The following is a 25,853-nucleotide window of genomic DNA, read 5'->3' as shown; positions in this document are numbered from 1 at the left end:
AACGGGAGACTTTGTGAGAAAAAAATTAAAAATATCAATTTCCGCTAACTTGTGCCAAAAAAAAAAAATTTCTATGAACTCGCCATGCCCCTCATTGAATACCTTGGGGTGTCTTCTTTCCAAAATGGGGTCACATGTGGGGTATTTATACTGCCCTGGCATTCTAGGGGCCCCAAAGCGTGAGAAGAAGTCTGGTATCCAAATGTCTAAAAATGCCCTCCTAAAAGGACTTTGGGCACCTTTGCGCATCTAGGCTGCAAAAAAGTGTCACACATCTGGTATCGCCGTACTCAGGAGAAGTTGGGGAATGTGTTTTGGGGTGTCATTTTACATATACCCATGCTGGGTGAGAGAAATATCTTGGTCAAATGCCAACTTTGTATAAAAAAATGGGAAAAGTTGTCTTTTGCCAAGATATTTCTCTCACCCAGCATGGGTATATGTAAAATGACACCCCAAAACACATTCCCCAACTTCTCCTGAATACGGCGATACCACATGTGTGACACTTTTTTGCAGCCTAGGTGGGCAAAGGGGCCCATATTCCAAAGAGCACCTTTAGGATTTCACAGGTCATTTACCTACTTACCACACATTAGGGCCCCTGGAAAATGCCAGGGCAGTATAACTACCCCACAAGTGACCCCATTTTGGAAAGAAGACACCCCAAGGTATTCCGTGAGGGGCATGGCGAGTTCCTAGAAATTTATATTTTTTGTCACAAGTTAGTGGAAAATGCAGATTTTTTTTTTTTTTTTTTTCATACAAAGTCTCATATTCCACTAACTTGTGACAAAAAATAAAAACTTCCATGAACTCACTATGCCCATCAGCGAATACCTTGGGGTCTCTTCTTTCCAAAATGGGGTCACTTGTGGGGTAGTTATACTACTGCCCTGGCATTCTAGGGGCCCAAATGTGTGGTAAGGAGTTTGAAATCAAATTCTGTAAAAAATGACCAGTGAAATCCGAAAGGTGCTCTTTGGAATATGGGCCCCTTTGCCCACCTAGGCTGCAAAAAAGTGTCACACATCTGGTATATCCGTACTCAGGAGAAGTTGGGGAATGTGTTTTGGGGTGTCATTTTACATATACCCATGCTGGGTGAGAGAAATATCTTGGCAAAAGACAACTTTTCCCATTTTTTTATACAAAGTTGGCATTTGACCAAGATATTTATCTCACCCAGCATCGGTATATGTAAAATGACACCCCAAAACACATTCCTCAACTTCTCCTGAATACAGAGATACCAGATGTGTGACACTTTTTTGCAGCCTAGGTGGGCAAAGGGGCCCATATTCCAAAGAGCACCTTTCGGATTTCACTCGTCATTCTTTACAGAATTTGATTTCAAACTCCTTACCACACATTTGGGCCCCTAGAATGCCAGGGCAGTATAACTACCCCACAAGTGACCCCATTTTGGAAAGAAGAGACCCCAAGGTATTTCATGATGGGCATAGTGAGTTCATAGAAGTTTTTATTTTTTGTCACAAGTTAGTGGAATATGAGACTTTGTAAAAAAAAAAAAAAATCATCATTTTCCGCTAACTTGTGACAAAAAATAAAAAGTTCTATGAACTCACTATGCCCATCAGCGAATACCTTAGCGTGTGTACTTTTCGAAATGGGGTCATTTGTGGGGTGTTTGTACTGTCTGGCCATTCTAGCACCTCAGGAAACATGACAGGTGCTCAGAAAATCAGAGCTGCTTCAAAAAGCGGAAATTCACATTTTTGTACCATAGTTTGTAAACGCTATAACTTTTACCCAAAGCATTTTCTTTTTACGCAAACATTTTTTTTTTATCAAAGACATGTAGAACAATAAATTTAGAGCAAAATTTATATATGGATGTAGTTTTTTTTGCAAAATTTTACAACTGAAAGTGAAAAATGTCATTTTTTTGCAAAAAAATCGTTAAATTTCAATTAATAACAAAAAAAGTAAAAATGTCAGCAGCAATGAAATACCACCAAATGAAAGCTCTATTAGTGAGAAGAAAAGGAGGTAAAATTCATTTGGGTGGTAAGTTGCATGACCGAGCAATAAACGGTGAAAGTAGTGTAGGTCAGAAGTGTAAAAAGTGGCCTGGTCTTTCAGGGTGTTTAAGCACTGGGGGCTGAGGTAGTTAAATGGGCAACCCCTGATAACTATGTTGGGCTTGCATAGTATTATGGTTCTTCCCAGTTTGAAGGCAGTTATCTAGTCAGGTCATCTATTGGATCCCAGTATGTGGTGTGTTTAAAGTGTGTGTTTTTTTTTTTTTTTTTTTTTTTTTCTTTCACCCTAGCGTTTTTCTTTTCCAGCACTGAGTTCCGTCCTAGGGGCTCTATACCGGAAAAGAACTGATCAGTTTTATCCCCATGCATTCTGAATGGAGAGCAGTCCGTTCAGGATGCATCAGGACGTCTTCAGTTCAGTCATTTTGACTGTTCAGGCAAAAGATAAAACCGCAGCATGCTACGGTTTTATCTCCGTCCAAAAAAACTGAAGACATAGGAATGTATTAGTGACACCCTGCTAGTCTTTGGCGCGTCGATTTGTTCAAAAACATCTCTTAAAGGGGTTGTCCGGGTTCAGAGCTGAACCCGGATATATCCCCATTTTCACCCAGGCAGCAGTTCATGCTCTGGTGCTTTCCTTTGCCCTGCACTAAATCGCGCAGGGCAAGGGGGGGGGGGGGGGGGCAACACAGTTACACTATCCAGTCAGTGCTGCCAGTGTCGGATTGTGCTGGGGCGCACCCCGGCTGGTGACAGATGGATCTTTATTGCAGACGGCTAGTAATTCATCCATAACTTTTGGCAGCAATAATACAGGAATACAGCATAGGGTCATAACAATAGACGCTCAAAAATTATTTCATGGGTGTTCAGGATAGGTCATCCGTATCTGATCAATGGGGTCGGACACCCGGCGCTGTGATTGGTAAGCATCGGCTGGAGTCCTGGGTGTCAGACCCCACCGGTCAGATACTGATGACCTATCCTGATGAAAATCTCGGAAAACCCCTTTAAGGGTGCATTCACATGTATTAGTCTGCAAAATGCCTTACAGATGGAGTCTGTAAGGCCCATTTGGGCGAGAGTATCTGAGATATGCCATAAGGTAGGTTGCTTTTATCATTGAGACAGCTTAGCTTGGTACAAATAAATGAAGCTGAACTGCTGACCACACTAGCTAGGAACTGATGACAGCAGTACAAACCTGCCTATTGTTGAGGTTAGAGGGGGGGGGGGTACTATCTCTCCTTAGGGGGAGAGCGCCTTAATCAGTGTGAGGAGACTTGTTAAGGGTTCATCATCAGGAGTAGTGTGAATATGGCCTTTTTTTTCTGCCAGGTTCTGAAGTGACCAGGAGGCGCAGTTAGGTCGGAGTGATGGCTGTAGTAGTCTCCCGGTTGGATGCTACAGCTGTCACTCAGGGTTGCCCATACACGCATGCGGATCCGTTTCCCCTTCCGGATAAGTTTATGAATCGTCCGTGCACATTACATGAGGTCAGTCGCTGTGCAGGCCCGGATTGACAGCCAAGAACCCCCCCCCCCCACGCTGCTGCAGTGACCTTCTGTATGAATGCTGGGCAGGCCGGGCTCATGTACGTGGAAACCTTCCAGCCGAACAGATGTGACTTCTCGGAAGTGCTGTGTACATAGCGCACATCCAGCAGGTCGTAGGCGCAGTGCTCTAAATGAAGGCCATTGTGGTTTCAGCTTCTTGAACTCCTGCCAGAGGCCTGAAGACGAGATTCCATCCTTCAGACACTTTCCTTAGGACTCCTTGGAATGTCTTGTATTTCTCGCGTGTCTGCCAGTCCTAGTTGTGTTAAAGCGTCACTAACTTAAAAAAAAACCTGTTCTATATTTAATGGAGACTAGGGGTGGGCGATTATAGACGATATGCCATATAAACAATCTAAATTTGGCCAACGATAGAGATTTTGTTTATCGCCATATCGCGGTAGAACATGGCATGCGCTGCTCTCGGCACGCAAAATGTTCTCCTGAGCTGACACAGTGGAGAAGGAGGGAGTGCCTCCCTCCCCCACTCTGTGCGGCTGCCACTGACCACCAATGAGAACGGAGGAGGGACTGTGGCCACTGCGCCACCAATAAGAACAGGGAGGAGGAGAGGGACTGTGGCCACTGCGCCACCAATGAAAACAGGGAGGAGGGGAGGGACTGTGGCCACTGCGCCACCAATGAGGAGGAGGAGGGGAGGGACTGTGGCCACTGCGCCACCAATGAGAACAGGGAGGAGGAGGGGAGGGACTGTGGCCACTGCGCCACCAATGAGAACAGGGAGGAGGAGGGGGACTGTGGCCACTGTGCCACCAATGAGAACGGAGGAGGAGGGGAGGGACTGTGGCCACTGCACCACCAATGAATATAGTTAATATGCCTGAATACAAACGTAGCCTGCATGTGCCGGCCATAGGCCTCTATTACTGCGCGCCGTGATCCGCCGCAATTAACCCCTCAGTTCCTGAGGGGTTAATTGCGGCGGATCACGGCGCGCAGTAATAGAGGCCAGGTATGGGATATGGCCGACGCATGCAGGTTACGTTTGTATTCAGGCATATTAACTATATTCATTGGTGGCACAGTGGCCACAGCCCCTCCCTTCTACTCCCTCTTCTAAGTATTATATTAATTGCGGGGCCCCCCCCCCCCCCCCCCCCTCCACACGATTAAATCATTGGTGACAGTGGCCCCAGGGTGGCAGCTTCTGATCGGAGCCCCAGCAGTGTAATTGCGGGGCTCCAATCGGTTACCATGGCAGCCAGGACACTACTCAAGCCCTGGCTGCCATAGTCGGCTCCTTGCTGCTGTGTGCACTATGCACAGGGCAGCAGGGAGAGTGTGAAGTCCTAATCACCATAATAGAGCTCTATCAGGGTGAATAGGACAAGGGTTCTAGCCCCTGAGGAGGCTAATAGTTATTAAATAAAAAGTTGCGAAATATAGAATATATTGCGATATATATCGCGCATGCTTAAAATTTATATTGCAATATGGATTTTAGGCCATATCGCCCACCCCTAATGGAGACATTTCAAAACTTTTGAAATGTCTCCATAACATATAGAACTTTTTGTTTCCCTAGAACGAGGGAGACAAGTGCTCGCCTATTGCCCTCTCTATTCGCAGAAATGAGACAGACCCTTAGGCTTCTATGTCTCGTGCAGCGAGGAAAGAGCCCGATATGCGAGTGCTTATCCCCTCCCCGTTCTAGGGATTGGTAAGGATCTCTGTGCTCAGACCTTCACCGATCAAAACTTTTTGCATCTCTATGACTTAGCAAAAGTTTTTGGAAAAGTTAGCGACGCCTTCAGGGCTCCAGATGGCGACCAAAATGGTCGCCAATACGACTTAGAATTTACAAATGGCGACAAGACTTTTTAGTCTTGTTGCCATTTGCAACTAGACCCGCAGCTCTGCAGTTGAATACAGCGGCGGGGCACAGAAGCTGATAGTTCTCTGCCCCGCCGCAGCGCAGTGGAGTCGTCTCTCCCTCCCCCCTGTGCTGCTGCCGCCGCCAATAGGAAGTGAGACGGGAGGAGGAGGGGGAGGGGCTGTGGCCACTGCGCCACCAATGAAGATAACTGACCTGTTAATACAAATACAGGAGACGGGTGCCGGAATCAAATAGCCGGTGTTCCGGAATTATTTGCTACCCACGTCACTTCCGGTAGTGACGTGAGAGGCGTGTCTTTCACCTCGGCTCCTGATTGGCTCTGCCGGGGGTTTGTCGGCGCAGGCGCGGAGGATTCACCCGTAACGTGAACGCGCCGAAGGTAGCAGAAAATTCTGGCCCACTGCGCATGCGTGAAAAAGACGGCTCGGCGCAGGCGCAGTAGGAAAATGCGCCGAGTCCAGTTAACAATAAAGGGCTATGGCGCATGCACGGCTAGGGTAGTTTAAATCTTATTGGCCCTGGGGAAGTTTAAATTTTATTGGTCAGTGCACACTGGCCAATAAAATTTAAACTTCCCCAGGGCCAATAAGATTTAAACTACCCTAAGCGCGCATGCGCCGTGGCCCGTTATTTTAACCTACCTTCAGTGCAGCAAGCGAGTCTGTTATACTCGCGCTTGCGCACTGACCTGTAAAAATGTGCTACCCTATCCTAGGTGCGCATGCGCCGCAGCCCTTTATTGTTAAATGGACTCTGCGCATTTTCCTACTGCGCCGAGCCGTCTTTTTCACGCATGCGCAGTGGGCCGGAATTTTCTGCTACCTTCGGTGCGTTCACGTTACGGGTGAATCCTCCGCGCCTGCGCCGACAAACCCCCTGCAGAGCCAATCAGGAGCCGAGGTGAGAGGAGCCGGAAGTAACGTGGGTAGCAAATTCCAGGTAGCAAAAAATTTCGGAACACCAGCACCCGACCTCTGGCTGCGATCAGCGGCAATTAACCCTTCAGGTGCGGTACCTGAGGGGTTAACTGCCGCTGATCGCAGCTCCCTGTCATAGTCGGGTGCCGGCTATTTGATTCCGGCACCCGCCTCCTGTATTTGTATTAACAGGTCAGTTATCTTCATTGGTGGCGCAGTGCGCCCCCCCCCCCCCCCCCCCCAACACCCCAGTATAATAAACATTGGTGGCGCAGTGCCAATTGGCTCGTAGCATGCTACGGTTTTATCTTTTGCCTGATCAGTCAAAAAGACTGAACTGAAGACATCCTGATGCATCCTGAACGGATTGCTCTCCATTATGGTGATATGCCTGATCAGTTATTTTCCGGTATTGAGCCCCTAGGATGGAACTCTATGCCGGAAATGAAAAACGCAAGTGTGAAAGTACCCTATAATATTAAGTTTAAATCCCCCCCCCCCCCCCCTTCCCAATTTTACATATAAAATATATAAACAATAAATAAACATATTACACAGCGCTGCGTCCGAAACGTCAAAAACTATTAAATTATTAAAAAATATCTCCTATGCGGTGAGTACTGTAACAGAAATAAAAAACCATGCGATTCGCCATTTTTTTTTTTTGTCACCTTGTTACCCAAAAAAATACGATCGGACTGTTCTATGGGCTGAACGTTTCATAAAATGCGAAATGCACTCATTTTTTTGTGTGGTATTGAGTTATCGCTATACTACTTTTTTATTTTTATTTATTTTTTTTTATGGTGACGAAAGTGAATAAAAATTTTGGTATCGAAACAACCCTACGCCGATCTGATCGGCTTAGCGTTGTCATGATAGCAAAATTTTGAAGCGGTTTCGATTTGGCGACTAAAAATTTAATTTGGCTCCTAAATTTTTCAGTTCAGGAGCCAATGGCTACTAGGTATTTTTTTTTAGTCTGGAGCACTGGCTTTAAAGTGAACTTGTCCCCAGGATTTAGCTTCCCGAACCTCCACCACCCTGTTACCAGTTACACTGACATTTCACGTCCATTATCTTCTTTCTTCCATCAGTTTCTTCATTATGTAGAGAGAGAACTTGGATGGATGCGTTCAGATGGCAGCCAGGAGTCATGTGGGCCAGGCCAGTGCACCCCGCTTCGCTGAGCATGCGCCAAATGCCTCCCTAGGATGCTAGTGCCGATTTATCCTTCGGGGGGGAACGCCTTGCCGGACTCTTTGAGAGAGAAACTCCACCCCCATGACTCCTTACTGGCATCTGAATGCATCCAGTGTAGTCCTTTCTCCTCATTGTCCAGAAACGGACAGAAGAAAGATTGTCGCCTTAGGAGGCATCGGGTTGGTGAGGGTTTAAATCCAGGCGACGGGTTCCCTTCAAGCAAAAATGTGAGACATAGTAAAAATGTAAGGCTATAGTTAAAGGGGTGTTCCAATCCACGGCATATGCCATAAAGGTCTGATGTACAGCCCATCTCTGGGACCACCATGTATCTTTAGAATGGGGGCCCCTCCACCCTCGTCAGCCTTAGTCCCAACCACCTCTGGCCAGGACTATGGAGACATCCGAGTAAGCTGCGCTGCGTTGTTTAAAGGGGGTATTCCAGCTTTTTGATATTGACGGGTTATCAGTGTCAGATTGGTGGGGGGTCCGACACCCTCACCAAACAGTGGACGGAGCCGGAAGCAGAAGGCCCCATCCATTGTGTGGTGGGTCTGCAGCCCAGCTCCTGTCCATGGGACATGTAAGAATTTCTGAGAATGACTTTGCCCGTATGTTATCGCGCTCCGTGATCGGGCATCTTCATTTCTAACGCCCCCGTGATACTCTCGTCGCCCCCTGTCTCTTGGGGGAGGGGGGGGGGGGTCTTTATTCCCAGTAGCTGTCGAGGATAGTCTACAAATGGCAGTTCTCCTAAATATTTCTGAAATTGGATGCAGACTTCAAGGCGCAGAGATTTACAACTTGTTCATGACCAGCCGGTGACCCCCACCACGAGGGCAGCCGCCCGGCCCGTTCTGATTTTACCCATCATTCCTATATTTGCTTTGGCTGCGCTATTAATGGCGGGACTAGACGGTGGCGAGTGTCTAAACTTAAATGGTTGAGCTGCACCAAAAACTTTCTTTTGAAGCTGATCTGTATTGCTAGACCACTAGGTCATGTTCCCGAGGCGGCGGCAGACATTAGGGGGGTTATCTTTACCTGCTGTGACTGTGGTTTGCAGATGATGAGAGTTTTGCCTGTAAACGAGACCATTGCATCTACTCTCTACAGATCCGCGGACATTGCTCTTTCCAGACACAGATTTGTTTGATATTATGATGTGCTGTCCCTGTATAGCGTCTCCCTGGACGTCTGGTCTTCTGTTTGGGTCCAGTGCTTGTTTTCTCAATCTAAGGGGGGCATTCACATGGGGCATTCAGTCCACATCCGATCCCCTCCTTTTTTTTTATTTTTTGGCGGGTTAGATACAGACCCATTTATTTCAATGGAGCTGCAAAGGGTGTGAACAACAGACCCCATCATATGCTGTCTGCATCTGTATGTCTGTCCTGCAGCCCCGCAAAAATACCGCCTGTCCTATTGTCCGAAATAGGCATTTCTAACAAACGGCAGGACTTGCCGATCTGCAAAATGCGGTATGGGGGTGTTTAAGGAATCTGCAAAATAAATACGGTTGTGTAAATGCCCCTAACTTGCTGGTGTCCTCCTCTGGGATTTTTTGCGCTTGTGCAAAACATTTTTAATTTTTTTTGCAGGTTTTTTTCTTTGTGCTACTTTGCATTAACATTTTTTTTTTCTTCTTCCCCTTAGTAAAATCTATTGTAAAGTGCCATAGCTTGCTGCAATTTAGAAATGACACCATTCACACCAAAAAGCTCTGCAAGTGAAGTAAAATGCCAGTTCAAAATATCGACTGTTTCCATAGTTAGGGGAGGGGGTCCTACCACACAGGGCCCACCAGCGATCCTAGGAGTGAAGCACCTCTGAAGATTCCCCCCCGCATGGAGCCATGGTGCATTTGTCAGTTCACCGCCTCAGTCACTTCTATTTGACCCCTGTCAGACAGTCCCGTAGTATTGGACAACATGCTCCAGGGCGTTCTGTGATCACTGGTGGTCCCAGCGTCAGACAGTGCCGTACTATTGGACGACACGCTCCAGGGCTATCAGTGTTCCGTGATTACTGGGGGTCCCAGCGTCAGACAGTGCGATCCAATGTTCATCGCCTGTAATGTTGATAGTTGATCCTTTTTGAAGCATAACCCTTTTAGGTCTCATTCACAGCTCAGGTTTTTTTTTTGTTATTTTTTTTGGCGAGGCATGCACTGCATGGTCAGTTATACAAATGAAAAATGCCCATTGAAGCCCATGAGTCTGCGAAAAATCACTTGCAGAATATGGATGGAGTCCATGTATCAGTGGTTTTTCACAGACCATTGGTAGGAGACGCTCTTACCAATTAATTTTCAGCTGAGCAGTGTCCGTGGACTAAGGATGACAGGTGGAAGGGCCAAAAACAGACCCGTTAACCAAACACAGATCATTCACGGATGAAACACGGACATGAAGCCGACACGGAAATGTGAACGAGGCCATAGGCTGGTTTCACTCTGGTCCACAGTGGTTGCTGTAGCTCTACGCAAGTGTCTGTCCTTGCACCTCCACGTTTATCGTCAGCCCTAGCCCCTGTGATATATCTATAGAATTAGTAAAAATTTCCTTTTTTTTTTATTTTTATTTTGCAGCATTTTTCCTGAGTTGCAGCACTTGTATAACACAGGAAGCTGAGAGTGGTGATCTGACATCCTGCATTCTAAGTGTTCTCCAGTAGGTGGCAGCAGAGCTCCTTGATCGCATTGGAAAGGAGGTTTAGTGTCATTTGCTATTTATAGCCACAGCTTCCACGCCGTCCGTCCGGTGGGATCTTCTCTGATCCTCTATTCGGAGCGTTATTGGGCAGCGGGGTGAAGATGGTGCCTATTCACACTGCATCTTATTCCCGTTCCGCTAGATCTTTTTGAGCATCCCTCGTATTTTTCTTTTGAAAGCCTCCGTTTCCTTCTAACGCCCACCCCCACCCCCAGATCACTTGATGGCTTCCTGCTGTGATTAACCCTTTCCCACCCAATAACCCGGTACTTAGGGACGCCGTGCTCCTGCTGGTATGTGAAGGCTGTATCTGCCCCCAGTGTAGTATAGAGCAGGAAACGTCTGTCCTGTAAACAGGCGGAAGTCTCCATGGGAACGCTTCACAGCCCGCGGGAATCTATAATTAGAACGAAAATGAAACTGGAATGGCGGCCGTGCCGCGTACGGGAGAACGCAACATCTGCTGGAGTCGATAATGCGTAAATTATGGAAGGACGCCATACCGGGCAGCGCGGTTATTACGGCCTTCTAACTGAGTTTATGATGCGCTGGTATTTGTTGTGCATCATGAGTCCGTTAGATATCATCGCCTTTCTTCCAATGCCATCCGACACAACGCAAAACTCATCTGTGCGCTTCATGAATGGCGGCTCTGTGTGCCTACCTCGCTGGCAGATTGCGGTTTAGCTACGTGTAAGGCTGGGGCTGCGCGCAGACACTTTGGGCACACAACTGAAAATGAGCGCAACCATTTGAGGCTGTACCAGGCTATTTTGGATTTGCGACACACATTACGCGCTAAAATTGCAAATTGGTCACAAGGGATTCGCAGTCGCACGCAGCTTTTCTGGTTGTATTTACCCAGAAAAAAATAAAAAATCCATCTTTCCATTAGGTTTATATGTTTAGGCCTCATGCACCGGACCGTGTGGCAGTCTGCAATGCACAGGCACTGACCGTGTGCCCGCCGTCCGTGGAGCCTGAACCGCATACGACGATCCGCAATACAAAAATGCACTAAGTGCCTCCGTTCTGCACCGTGTCTCCCAGATCGCGGACTCGCCGGTGGTGCCCGTATACTGTAGACCCGCTGTTTGCAGACCTGCTCTGGTTGTGTGCATGAGGCCTTGGGGTCACGTCTGGATTTTGGCTTTGAAATCCTAATACAAAACACAGACCAAATCTGCGGCGTGTGAACGAGACTTAACAGACGTCGCACATCTTTACAGCCTAGTCGCCCTCTACGGCTACCTGCACACGTTGCAAAATTATGCGCGGTTTTTCCGTGCAAAGTGTTTAGTATTAGACAAATCCCACGTACACTTTGCTTTTTCGCTCCTTTTTTTCGGAATTTTTACCTGGCACTCGGATTTAGAAATCTGCAACTTGTCATTTTTCACCCTCAATGCCGAGGGGGTGCGACAAAAACCTCAAGTAACGCGTGCAGTTTTTGGTGTGGAAATGCACAGAAATTTCTGCATGGCAGCCCGCACCTGTGTGCAGGTAGCCTCAGGGCTCGGCTACGTGACGCCATGTGTCACGCGACATTTATATTTTTTGTAATGATAGTCGATGGTGGTGCACTGCGACACGACAATTGCACAAAAATCCATTTCCATTCACACGTCCGCATCCGTTCCGCAATTTTGCGGAACAGGTGCGGACCCGTTCATTTTTAATGGGGCCGGAATGTGCTGTCCGCATCCGCACTTCCGTTCCGCAAAAAAAATAGAACATGACCTATTCTTGTCCGCAATTACGGAAAAGGAATTTTCTATGAGTGCCAGCAAAATGCCGGAGTCCGTGTTTTGCGGATCTGCAAAAAACGCATACGGACGTGTGAATGGACCCTTAGATGAATCTTTGTGCGACTGTTCCAGTCGCAGTGCATCACCACTGACTATCATTACAATAAATGTCGCCGTGTAGCTGTACCATTTTCGTCATGCGACTTACTGTCGTCATGTAGCCATATTCTAAGTGTATGGCCACATGTAGCGGATTTTTTATTTTTTAGTATTACATTTTTTTTCAGTCTCGCAGCAAGTTGCCGACAAATGGGACTAAGCTGCAGTACCAGACACGGCCTCTGCAATATTCCTGTAGCGTCCCTTCATTCAGCTGACGCGCCCTTTTTACTGTTCACTGGTATTGCATCCCAGTCCGTCCAGTTCATTCGGACAGCGCTGCAGTACCAGGCACAGCCACTACCAACTGGGCGGCGCTGTGTCTGGTAAACTGCGGCTCTTATCGTTTTCCTCTAGACTGCCCCCTGGTGTATGAAAGCAGCATTTGTTTTTACCTGGCTGATCTGAGCCAGGAGTGTTGTCTTCAGTACAGGTTAATGAGCCCCATGGGAGAGGAGGGGGTGCTGTTGTTTTCTTCTTTACTTGGAGGCATGGAGGTATTTTTTTTTATTTTTTTTTTAATTTTCCCCAGCTATATTTTAGTTTTTAGTGGATTTAGTTCTCGTTGGAGCCGCGTTAAGAGCAGACGAGGCGAGTCCTGGTAACTAAAGCAGCTCGAAGACGACGAGCGAGTGCAGCCTGGAGGAACCGGTAACCCTGGTGGTTTTGTGCGTACAGACAAACAGGAAGTCGGGCTCGCCCGCTGCTCTGCAACTAGTCGTTTTAGTTTTTGTTTAGTTTTTTCCTCTTAAGTTTTGCAGCTTGCAGCCATTTTTAAAACAAATAGCAGTGAGCAAAGGGTTAGTCCCCTCCATGCATGGCATCTCGCAGTGAAAGCCTCCAGTCCGCCGGGACCTCCTCAGCCTTACAGAAACTAGAAGGTTTTGCAAACAGACTGTTCCATCGAAATGGGAAGAGCAGCGTGCAGGAGCAGAGGGCGGCCCCAGACGGCGAGGGCCAGCCAGCGTCGGAGTGCACCTTACAATGGGACCGTGCAAGTGAGTATTGAGCAACGCTGAACTGGTTTAACCTCCTGCGGATTTTACTATGGCAGGAGGTGATGGGAGCGTCTTATCGCTTTCACTATATTTATAGGAGCCAAATCCTGGTGCAAGGTTCTTGTCATTACACCTGCGTAGAAGTCAGGGTACCGTGCGCTGTCTGCATGGAGATGTCACTTTCTGCATTGAATTGTGTCGAAACCCATGTGCCCTGGAACCCATCGGGTTCTGTTGAGGGGGTCGTCTCACTTCAGTAAGTGGCATTTATCATGTAGAGAAAGTTAATACAAGGCGCTTACTAATGTATTGTGATTGTCCATATTGCCTCCTTTGCTGGCTGGATTCATTTCATCACATTATACACTGCTGGTAGCCATTGTTACGACCACCCTGCAATCCGTCAGCGGTGGTCGAGCTTTCACCCTATAGTAAAAAGCGCCCTGGTGGCTGGGAGCGTGCTTTTTTCCTATAATGTGCAAGCTCGACCACTGCTGATGGATTGCAGGGTGGTCGTAACAATGGCTACCAGCAGTGTATAATGTGATGAAATGAATCCAGCCAGCAAAGGGTGCAATATGGACAATCACAATACATTAGTAAGTGCCTTTCTCTACATGATAAATGCCATTTGGTGAAGTGAGACGACCCCTTTAAGTCCAGGTGGGATTTTTGGGATCTGTTCACACTTCGGTTTGGGGCTTCCAGTATTTTTAAATGCAAGAATTGCACTGTCTGTGGCGTCCACAATGCCAGACGTCCTACAGACACCATTAAAGTCTAAGGAGTCTGTTGGTGAAAGGCGATTTTAATATATATTTTTTTGTGCCAAAGATGGCCGCGTTCAGAACTGGGACCTCTCCAGCAGTGTGTATTCTTCACCATCCCCCCCGTGGGTCGGACTCCCACCAGTTTATACCCTGCTCACTGGAATACCGGAATACCTCTTTAACCTGCATTGCGCCGTTTGCTGATGCAATTGGTGCGGACGTTGCAATGAACCTCCACAAATGTTTCACGTCTGAACGTACCCGGATACATTTCTACTAAAGGGTTAAAGAAATCTGATCCCACGTCCTGCAGGACTTTCAGGAGCCCTGGTCTCCTCCTTGCACTGCGGTAATCAAGGTGCGGACACGTCTGACCGGCTAGACCAGGCATCCTCAAACTGCGGCCCTCCAGCTGTTGCAAAACTACAACTCCCAGCATGCCCTAACAGCCTACAGCAGGGCATTGTGGGAGTTGTAGTTTTACAACAGCTGGAGGGCCGCAGTTGGAGGATGCCTGGGCTGGACCCTGTCTGCCCAATGTGAACGTCCTAAAATTCGTAGCTTTCTCCAAGTAGATGCTGTGACGAGAAGCCCCTGCAGTAAAGGCTTTTCACGCAGCCGTCGCTTCTCCTCCGTTACTATGGCGATGAGGAGTTTCTCCAGCTAGGCCGCAATTTTCCTCCTTAATCCTGCGCGCGTCAGCCGCCTGCACATCTTTTGATGGTCGCTGCGTCCCACGTCGTTTCCTCCATGTATTGTGTAGGCAACACAACGCTCGGGACATAGATGCGTTTTGTTAGCGCGCTCCGCTCTGCGTCAGCTCGCGCAGGAGTGTCAGGCTTTTGACAGTTTTTGTAGACTTACGATTAATTGCTGCAATTAAGGGAAGGTCCTTATGGTCTGAAATGCAGCTCGTTGCTAAGAATCCAGACTCTGTTCTACGATCCTGCATTACAGAAGAGATTACAGGGGTGGGGGGGGGACGCTTAGACATCTCTCGTCCTGATGACGTCCTGTCGGTCTTGGCTACTAGTTGATACAGGTACACCAGCCTGACGGACGCTCTTGGTCTTCGATAGGTGTGGGGAAGGGGGGGCTATGAAGACGTTTGATTTCTCCGGCAGCACTCTTTCACAGAGTTGCTATCACAGTTGGTCGCGGCGTTGAAATGGTTACATTTCGCCGCCACTGCTGTGGACATGCCGTTGCCACCCTTCTGACCGTGCATTTACGCCTGACTGGTAGAGAGAAAGAAGAAAACCTATAAGAACCACTGAAACGCCTATCAAAAAAATTGTGTACGCCCCAACTATACAATAATCAACCACCAAATTGTAATAAAAATAAATCTTTATTTATTAGTATCACATAAAAACAAAATATATTTCATAAAAGTATTAAAAGAACACACGGAAATCCACACCGTACATAAAGGAGGGACAACTGGGAAGAAATTGGCCAGATACCAATGGTACAGGACATGTACATCGGAAGTACAATATATCTCAAAAATATGAAGGTTATAGAGCAGGGATGGCCAACCTGCGGCCCTCCAGCTGTTGTAAAACTACAACTCCCACAATGCCCTGCTGCAGGCAGTCTAGGCATGCTGGGAGTTGTAGTGCCACAGGTTGGCTATCCCTGGTATAGTGGGCTATCGTACCATATTTTTCGCCCTATAAGACGCACCTAGGTTTTAGAGGAGGACAATAAGAAAAAAATAATTTTCATTACATCTCTAGTCAGACCACCAATCGGACCCCCCAATGTTAATCAGACCTCAGCTGACCGCCCCAATGTTAAGACCCCGATAAGACCTCAGCTCAGACCCCCAATCAGACCTCGGATAAGAGCCCCATGCCTCTCATTAGCCCCCATATCAGCCATTATGCCTCTTAGCCCCCATTATGCCCCCAGTAGCTCCTGGTCGCCGCCGCTCCTCGCCTGCATCGCGATCCTCTTCCTGTGAACTGGCGCGCACAGCGTGAGGTCACAGAGCGCCCTCACGCTGTGCGCAGGCGAGGACCAGGAAGCGGTGAGTACAGAGCCTTCACCGCTTCCTGGTCCTCCGGTACTAATGAGCGCCTGTCTCAAAACCAAAGGAATCGTACACAATGTCCATCCCAGAGTCTCTTTATTTACCCAACGCGTTTCGCCAATTGGCTTCGTCAGGGGAGAGTGAGGAAAGGTGGAGTGGTTCTTATTTATATAGGTAGGCAATTATCAATAACCTAAATCACCTGCACAGTATATGACGCACCGTGTCCTCCAGCATTCCCTCTATAGAATCTCCCACATCCTACTACATATGCCGTCACGTGAAAAATATTCCATGCACTCATCGGGACACACGGTGTTACTCATATTCCCGCGAGATTGTGTGCGGGGCCGCTGCCACTCTCTAAGATGGCCACCGCTGCTTCGGTATCTGTAACGTCACATCGGCGTGCCCAAGTCACGTGACCGCACACCGAATAGTGGATTGTTGAGCATATACAGCAAGGAGGTATATACAACACCACGACTATCGGAAGGCACGCTAGATGGCCCTTATTTTAAGATTATATGGAAAACCCTATTTTGGATAGTGTTATGTAATTATGTTACATTACGCAGCGGTCACATGATCACACATTATACCCTAGGGAATTATTACAAATATTCAGTGCATTATTTAAGATTATCGGACATCTCCTAGAACAGGGAGAAAGATAAAAAATCTGAGGGACATATGATGAGAATAAAAAATATATATATAAATTACACCAAAGTGTGTATATATAGAAGAAATATATAAATATAGAAACTCCCCCATTAAAAAATAGTGATCAATGGGGCGCTGTAACAAAACAAATAAATTCACGGACTCCCTCCCTGTCTCCAGTAACGAGGGCCCGATCTGCACTCTTTCTGGTCCCCGTCCTGTAAATTTCTGGCTGAGGTCATGTGTGCCACTTGGGCCAATCAACGGCCTTGACAGCAACATGTCTCCAAGCGGCATCTCACTGCTGGGACATTACCTTTTTCCATTTATTTGAGTCCACAAACCATAAAAAGTGAGTTTTCCAAGAAGCTAAGGGTTGACGTCCATAGTGGCCACCAAAAAATGGCAGCAGCTGAGTGGAGGCCCCGCTCCTGTCTCGAGCGGCGTAAAGCCATATGTCCCAAATGCGTTTTTGGTTTGTGGTGTTTTGGGGGATCAGGAGCAGAGGTAATGCGTTAATTTTATTTTTTAACACATTCTGACCATTCCTTTTAAAGAAAATGTACCTTGCTCTTTAAGAAACCACGAATTCTAAGACAATTCTTTAAGCCTAGGGGATATTATTATTATTATTATTATTAAATTATTATTATTATTTATTATTATTATTATTATGCCATTTATTCCATAGCGCTGTACATATGAAAAGGGGCACACATACATAATATAGGAAATTTTTCTGTGTAAAATTGGGACTTGCATGGGTACAAGAGGCAGAGGTCTATGGGTGCCTACGGAGCAGTTTTCTTTAGGCTGCGCTATTCGGAAGCTACGCTGCCTGATTTATGGTACAAGTAAACGCCAAACCCGAGCTTCCGCGATTGTTTGGTATTTTTTATATATATATTTGTTTGCAGTCATAGTTGCTTTCTATATTCGGAGCGTTGTGCGTGGTTTGGCAACGTGCCGCTATTAGTTAACCGTCCACCTCCCTAATATCGGAGCGTAGAGATGATATGGCCCCCCTTCTCCCCCCCCCCCCCAGTTATCGTGATATGCAGCTCAAGTCGTGACTACCGGATCAGTTTGCTTGGAGGATCCGAATAAAACTCATCATTCTGAGCTTCTGTTGCCATGGAAACAAACGGGGCTGCTTTTATTGGAGCCGGTTTTAACTCTTTCCTGTAGGCCTTTAGAGCAGATGATTTCTGCTCCTATAGAGACGGGTTTCTGGTGGATTGCAGTAATGTTGTGGTGTGTTCGTTGTGTTTAGTTTTTTTTTCTTCTTCCTCTTTTTAGGAAGAGCTGAGCGTTGGCAAATAGTTTGCCGGATAATCTGAGCAGCGCAGGGTTAAATATGGGAGTGCACTGTGTCTCTGCAGGGTGGCGTGTACCATGAATAAGACGAGTGCACCTCAAGAATCCAAGTGTTTCGTGCCAGCGAGCGCTGTAAACTGATCAGGGGGCTTATTTTTTTTCCCCTTTTTTTTTTGCCCCCCCTTCTGTTTTGGGTTCAGCGTCATTTTGTTGGGTCTGTTGAGCAATATGATGTCGGGGGCAAGCTCCTCAGCATGAACAGTGAGTACCGCGGCCCCCGGCATGTTACTATTATGTGCGTGGTGTGTGTGTGGGGTTGAGATCTGATGTTCTGCCTCTGATAATGGAGGAGCCGAGGTGCGGTCACTTACACCGGGCCCTTGGTACATGGGGGGGGGGGGGGGTTCTAATGCAAACTTTACATCCATCGAAGTCACGACCTACAGAAAATGAATAAATGTCTTTTCATGTTGTGTGTGTTTTTTTTTGTTTTGTTTTGTTTAGTTTTTTTTTTATTTATTCATATACAAATGTAAGGCACTTTTTCCACAAATTTTTTAAATTTAAATGAATGAAAAATGTGAGCTCTACAGATATGCGATTGCACTCAGCGGAGTGTGAAAGTGCTAGTACAGGGGTAGGCAACCTCCGCCACTCAAGCTGTTGTGAAACTACAACTCCCAGCATGCATACTTCCCCTCCTCTTCTCTGAACTCTCAAAGAAATGAATGGAGCATGCTGGGAATTGTAGTTTTACAACAGCCGGCGTGCCAAGGGTTGCTGATCCCTGTGCTAGTATCTCGGCCACCCCACCCCCGCCCGGACTTGAGGACCGTTCATCGGCCTCGTTGGGTATTATTGATCAGACGGGTAGACTGGACGTTCTGTATTCTGGGAAAGCTGGGTGACAAAAGGTGGGTGCTTGAATCTTGACTTTTTTTTTTTTTTATAATTTTTTTGTTTGGTTATGCATTTAACCTTTAGGGTACAGCTTCCATGACTATACTGGTCGTGGCCAAGACCCCGGGGACATCCCAGGTTACTGGTGGCCCCATAGAAAAGGATGAGGTTGCACGTGTGCCACAACTGTGACCCTCCCTGAACTGCAAAAATCCAGCGATGATCCCATAGAAATGAGTGAGGTCTCGGAGTGATTCGCACATGTGCCGCAACTGCAGCACCTGAATAAAAAAAATGCGTTTCAGGGGTCGCTGTCCCTGCACACGGTCGACTTGGACTGCGCCCCCTCTCATTTCTTGTGTTCGCCGTGACCAGTGTAGCCGTGCCCTTAGGGAAGGCATCCGCCAAAGCGACAGTCAAGGACCTTCAACCTACTACGCGCTGAATGTCCACATCCGAGTTTAGGAGCGATAGGCCGACTCCTGGTCCGGCTTGTATTCTACGTATATACTTGTAATCTGTAATGGCATTAGTATTGTGCGTTGCCTTGCGTCCACTTAACGGGCAGTAATGTATAGTAATGTAGATGCATGTAACACCGCAATCTGGAGCCGCCAGCCTGGGGCTCATCTGTCGTCTTGCATTACGTAACCGTTTCATGACTGGAGGTAAATGGCCTCGCATTGCTATAGATAGAACGGTGTTGTAGATTATAGTGATTCTGTGCGGCGGCCTGAATCCAGCCTACAGAAGCCTAAGAAGACCCGCCTGTCGAACTACAACCCCCATCCTTCCCTGCTACGTATTTTAATGCTTTGGTTGGAAAACGTTAATGTTTTTGTGCGGTTTCTGTGTTTTCATTTATTGGGATTCGTACAGCAAGTCCGCCCCAGCACGTGTTATGTAAAAGAGAGCATCGCGGCAGATTAAAGTCGGAGAGATGGCTTATGGTGCGATTAAACCGGCCATGACATGGGCTTTTAGTGTAATGAGATGTTTCAGAAATGTCCGTCTCTGATTATAGAAATCCCACCGGCGTATTGACCGGCCTATTAAATTAAGCGCTCTATGGCGTTCTGATGGAGCGCTCACAAAGCGAGCGTTTTGTCATTGTAATGTGTGTGGATGTATGAAGGCTGCCGGCAGTGAAAATTATACTGATCCCCCTACACAGCGGGGGCGGCCACTGCGCCGAAACAAGTCGGTGGGGTCCGTCGGGTGCTGCAGATCTTTCATTTTTTATTTATTTTTTTCCTATCTTCCGTTTTTCTGCTCCTGATGGAAAAGGATTGGAAAAATTGGACAGACAATGGGAACAGAACGTTAAATCTGGATTCTGCGGTGTATGGGTGTAAACTGCGCGGCAGGATCTTCCTGTATTACACCGCCTGCGCCGGCCCTCTGGAACGCGATATTCTGAGGTTATACCATGAGGCCCTGAGAGAGCGGTCACTGCTTGGTTCACAAATGAAGGCCTGTTCCAAACTATGCCGTATGCAGAGAGTACTGGGCTTTATTAAATGGGTCGGCCATCAACACCATCTAGAGAACGGGGTCTCCGTTGTGCGGCGTGCTCTCCATTAGGCACTTACAGGAGCTCCGAAAATAGCCGCGCAAGCAGAATTCCCATAGCACTGCTCCGTGTGCGCTCTGTTCACTTCAAGGGTCCTGTTCTGGGACCAGCTCCCATCGGACATGGATGGCATATCCTAGCCATCTATTTCCCAGATTTTAGTACCCCTTTAAGATGCCTACAGGCCCATCATATGGAACCATAGTGCGTGGTGTATACCAGCGTTAAAGGGGTTGAGTTTCAGACCCTCTCGCGTCCTCTGGGCGTCACCTTACTGTGAAGTCAATGCACCCGATCCCCTCTGCTGTGGTCCATCCAGGATACCGCCAGAGCCATCGCTCAGGAGCAGCGGACTCCACACGTCACAGTAAGGGACGCCCAGGGGACACTTGTTACCGCCATGCATGACGGATTGAAGCTCCTTTTTCTCAGTCATCCAGCTCGTATGATCGTCCACCTAGTTGTTTTTAATTACCTTGCACCTCATCTGTGTATCGCTGTCGTCAGGTTTGAGGGTCAAAACTGCTGACAGCCTCCCTTTTTAAGGGAGATGTTTGTGAAGTTTCTGTATGAGGCAAGGTTGGTGGTTTAACCCGTAGCTGTCCAGCTGTTGCAAAGCAGTAAATCCCAGCAGGTGGCTGTTGCAGATGGTGCATCCTGGGAGTTGTAGTTTTGCAACCTCTGGAGAGTGAAGCGTTGGCTGAGACTAACGGTATACAGTAAGCAAGGATCGACAAATGGCAGCCGTGTCTCGTTGTAGAGCCACGAACACTTTATTTTTTTTATTTTTTTTTTTAATGCATACCAATCACTCTATTTTTCCATCTTGTGCAACTTATTTTAATTCCTTTTTTTTATTATTATTTTTTTTCAGTGAAAGAGTTTCTAGCCAAAGCCAAAGAAGACTTTTTACGAAAATGGGAAAGTCCGCCCCAGGTGAGAGGCTGTCACCGGTTTCTTTCTTGTGCATATATCCAGACGTGGACGGTCGTACACTAGTATAGACGTTGATAAAGACCTCATAAAGCTCATGTTGCAGCAGATGCATATATTAGGACTGGCTGCACTTTCAGGTTGGTAGACTGGGTGGAGGGCGAGCGGTTTCCTGTGAAATGCTTCATATAGGTCGTTACAGGTCTTAATTTTAAAGGGGTTGTCTAGTGGGTCACGTGCCTCTTGGGGACACTCCACTGCTGAGGCCAGTAATTGGCTGCAAGAGCACATGAGACTCCATCCATGTGGAAGTTGACAAGAAGTCCACTGAAGGCAGCCACGGGGCAGGGCTGGGGGGGGGGGGGGGGGGCAACCCCTTTAAGAGCTTGTTTGGGATCTTGCAGAAACGCAGTTACTCTTGGCTGTAGACTCTACTTGGCCTCGCAGCTCAGCCCCCCCAGTTCACAATACTGTAGCTTACTTTCTCCCTTGGCTGCCCAGTGATATGCTTTTTGAGGAAGTGCTGTGACCGGGTGGTTAAGTGCACTGGAAAACCATTATTCGTGCAAAAACAACGATAATGCAGCCCTGCAAAACTATTCAGCCATTTTCTGACAAACTATTACAGGTCTGTACCCGGTCACCATGAATGGGCAGTGCAGGTTATAGCGCAGGAGGAGCTGAGCAGATTGATGTATCATTTTGTGGGAAAATATTCTGTAAAACATGTAACTTATTAGTTCTAATTCCTACTGATTCTGGGAGGCGGTCCTATCAGTGATTGACAGGTCTCTCTGTAGACAGTCATAGAGGGAAGGCTGTCTATTACTGATAGGAGGACCGCCTCCCGGACTGCAAAGCCCAGAAGGAGCAGGAATATAAATGAGTAATTTTATATAGCTTTGTTAGCAAAACTTGTTTCAATCTGCTCAGCTCCTCCTGCTCTAGAAGATGCTGCCTGCAGATGACACTGCACCTTCCTAGTGACGGGTTCCCCTTTAAATGGGTTGTCTCACTTCAGCAAATATTTATTATGTAGACTAATTTATAACAAGGCACTTACTCATGTATTGTTATTATCCATATTGCTTCCTTTGCTGACCCTGCCATCCAGCAGCGGTGGTCGTGCTTGCGCCTTACAGAAGAAGAAAAAAGCACCAGCCTATGTGCGCTCCCACAGTCCAGCCACTTTCTCCTATAGTATGCAAGCACAACCAGCGCTGCTGGATTCCAGAGTGGTTGTAACCATGGAAACAAACAGTGTGTATAAGGTGATGGAGCAAATGAATCCAGCCAGCAAAGGAGGCAATATGAAGAATCACAATACATTAGTAAGTGCCTTGTATTAACTTTCTCTACATGATAAATTCCACTTACTGAAGTGACACAACCCCTTTAACTTTCCCACATCTGCTTTCATTCATGGAACATGAATTGGATCTTATATGGTCCCTTGTGACGGGGGTCTCTGTGTTGTATCCCTTTGAACTGCACAGTTGAGGAGCAGATGAGTATATGTGAATTTTGGTAATATATCTTAGCAGTTTAAGGCAGAGTAAGGATGAATTCACACGTGGTGTGATGGATTACAGTCTTAAGACAGGTAAATGAGGTTTTCAAATCTTCACATTTTTTGCAAAAATAAATAAATAAAACCCCAGCCTAGTGACGAGGAAAGGGAAGTAACGTGGGAGGCTGATAATTTTGTACTGGGAGATAAGTCACAAGCTGCTACAATGTATCGAAATGTTACTGTAATAATGTGTACTGTGAGCAGAAAACCGTTAGTGTGCGATACACTGACCTGACAAGTCTGTCTTCGCTAACTGTGTACCGCACTTGCGAGCAGCGGCCATTACTGTGGCTGTATTGGGAGGTAACTTGTGGATGATCCGAGAAGCGCCGTCTTGTGCATGTGAACACAATGGCTGCACTTATTATCAGTTTGCCTACCCAGTCATACACTGCATCCATGCCAGAATGCTCATAAACCTGTTAGTCAGCCTGACTTCTGTTATATTTGTACGTGGTCCAATGCAAACAGCTTCCACGTGCCAAGCGAGCATTCGAGACGTGAAATGGTTAAGCGACATAACGTGTCTGTCTGTCTCTCCCAGAACACCGCCGGCCTAGATGACTTCGAGAGGGTAAAGACACTGGGCACTGGCTCGTTTGGCAGAGTAATGTTGGTGAAGCATAAAGGAGCCGATCAGTATTACGCCATGAAGATCCTGGATAAGCAGAAGGTAAGTGAACGTCCTCCCTTAAAGGAGCAGGTTTGTACCTATGACACTGACTGACCTGTTACATGTGCTCTTGCCAGCTGAAGGCGTCTGTGTTGGTCCCATGTTCATATGTGTTCGCATTGCTGAGAAAATTAGGTTTTAATATATGGAAATGAGCAACGGGGGCGTTGCCGTTACACCTAGAGGCTCTGCTTTCTCCCTTTGCACTTTGTTTGACAGACCCAGGTAGTGAAAATGCCATCATGTTTGGTCCTGTCAATCGGAGGTGCAGAGGGGGTGGCAGTTACAGAGAGAGCAGAGCCTCTAGGTGTAATGGTAACGCCCCCGTTGCTCCTAGAGGCTCATTTGCATATATCAAAACATCATTTTTCTCAGCATTGTGGACACATAGGAGAATGAGACCAACACCGATACATGTGCGCTTGGCAGCTGAAGGTAGTAACAGGTCAGCCAGTGTCATAGCTGCAAATCTGCTGACAGATGCCCTTTTAAACTCTCTTATCTTTCCAATGAAAAAAAATTCTGCTCCAAATTCCTGCAGAAACACAGGGAGATATATCAGGAGGCGAGTTGCTAAAGTCAGTTTTGCAGGAGTCTGCGTTGCTATACTTTGCGTCCATTTTATCAGATGTCGCAGGATGTTTGATAAATCTGGTGCAGCTTTTTGCTGAGAAGGCAGCAGGGTTAGAGTCGGGAAAGAGAGCCCTGGGAGGTTTACCTCATTTGTGGGATCGGTCACACACGGTGTCTGGACTGTGTGTGTGTGTCTTTAAGAGCCAAGCCCCTGACAAGATGGCCGCAGAGAGCAGAGTGTTGTCTTAGACTGTGTTTGTTCCAGAGAGAGTACAAAGGGCTTTGAGCATGGTGCTCTCCTGGCAGGTGCGGTGCCAACATGTGGTATCACGGTGTGTGCAGAAAGTGCAAGCCTCCTGGGCAAGGGTGTAATAGAGAGCTGGTGGTTGTGCTGACACTGGTGACATGGGATCCCCCACATAGCTTGTGCCCGGCCTCCATGCATGCTTGGCTGGGAGTTGTAGAAGCGGATAACCTAGCTCCATAAGAAGACTGGATGGAGGGGAGTTGTTTACATGGGACTGGATGTTACAGAAGTCTGGAAGGAGAGGAGCAATGTTATTTACATGGGACTGGATGTTACATAACATAAGGTTGGAGGGAGGACAGTGATGTTTACATGGGACTGGATGTTGGAGATGAATAGAGGGAAGGTGCGATATTAACAGCTAATGTGAGGGTCAATTCAGTAAATGTTTTACATTTTAATACTGGACGGACTTCATATTATTTTTGTTTTTTTAAATCGGCTATCCGAATACTTTTACTTGGTATTGAAATCGAAGTTTAAATTCTGTTAGCTGACAACCCTAGTTGGTACGGTTTGATACAGAATTGGCACTATTTTGGTGTAAAAGGTCACATATTGGGCCAAACCCTTTCCCGGGATGCTGCAGATAATTTCTCAGTAAGGGCTCTTTCACACCTGCGTTCTTTTCTTCCGGCATAGAGTTCTGTCGTCGGGGCTCTATGCCGGAAGAATCCTGATCAGTTTTATCCTAATGCATTCTGAATGGAGAGAAATCCGTTCAGGATGCATCAGGATGTCTTCAGTTCCGGAACGGACCGTTTTTTGGCCGGAGAAAATACTGCAGCATGCTGCGCTTTTTGCTCTGGCCAAAAATCCTGAACACTTGCCGCAAGGCTGGATCCGGAATTAATGCCCATTGAAAGACATTGATCCGGATCCGACCTTAAGCTAAACGTCGTTTGGGCGCATTACCGGATCCGACGTTTAGCTTTTTCAGAGTGGTTACCATGGCTGCCGGGACGCTAAAGTCCTGGCAGCCATGGTAAAGTGTAGTGGGGAGCGAGGGAGCAGTATACTTACCGTCCGTGCGGCTCCCGGGGGCGCTCCAGAATGACGTCAGGGCGCCCCAAGCGCATGGATCACGTGATCGCATGGATCACATCATCCATGCGCATGGGGCGCTCTGACGTCATTCTGGAGCGCCCCCGGGAGCCGCACGGACGGTAAGTATACTGCTCCCCCGCTCCCCACTACTACTATGGCAGCCAGGACTTTAATAGCGTCCTGGGTGACATAGTAACACTGAAAGCATTTTGAAGACGGATCCGACTTCAAATGCTTTCAGTACACTTGCGTTTTTCCGGATCCGGCCTGTAATTCCGGCAAGTGGAGTACACGACTGATCCGGACAACGCAAGTGTGAAA

At 47.3% G+C, this 25,853-nt stretch overlaps 1 protein-coding gene across 2 annotated transcripts in view; it reads left to right on the top strand.

The window, feature by feature from the left end:
- The window catches only part of PRKACB (protein kinase cAMP-activated catalytic subunit beta), a 58,603-nt gene that overhangs the window by 15,868 nt on the left and 16,882 nt on the right, over positions 1–25,853 (top strand). The window contains exons 1-3 of one of the 2 annotated variants that reach the window (XM_040407951.1): positions 12,775–13,162; positions 21,301–21,362; positions 23,477–23,605. In XM_040407951.1, coding sequence (XP_040263885.1) covers positions 12,982–13,162; positions 21,301–21,362; positions 23,477–23,605 — 372 coding nt within the window. In that variant the 5' untranslated portion in view covers positions 12,775–12,981. Of the gene's footprint in view, positions 1–12,774; positions 13,163–21,300; positions 21,363–23,476; positions 23,606–25,853 lie in introns of those variants that run through there. The other variant, XM_040407952.1, reaches the window with a different exon arrangement.

The sequence above is a fragment of the Bufo bufo genome, chromosome 9 (assembly GCF_905171765.1).
Source record: "Bufo bufo chromosome 9, aBufBuf1.1, whole genome shotgun sequence".
NCBI classification, from domain to species: Eukaryota; Metazoa; Chordata; class Amphibia; order Anura; family Bufonidae; genus Bufo; species Bufo bufo.
The sequence above is the reverse complement of the archived record's forward strand: the minus strand, read 5'-3'. Positions and strand labels throughout refer to the sequence as shown.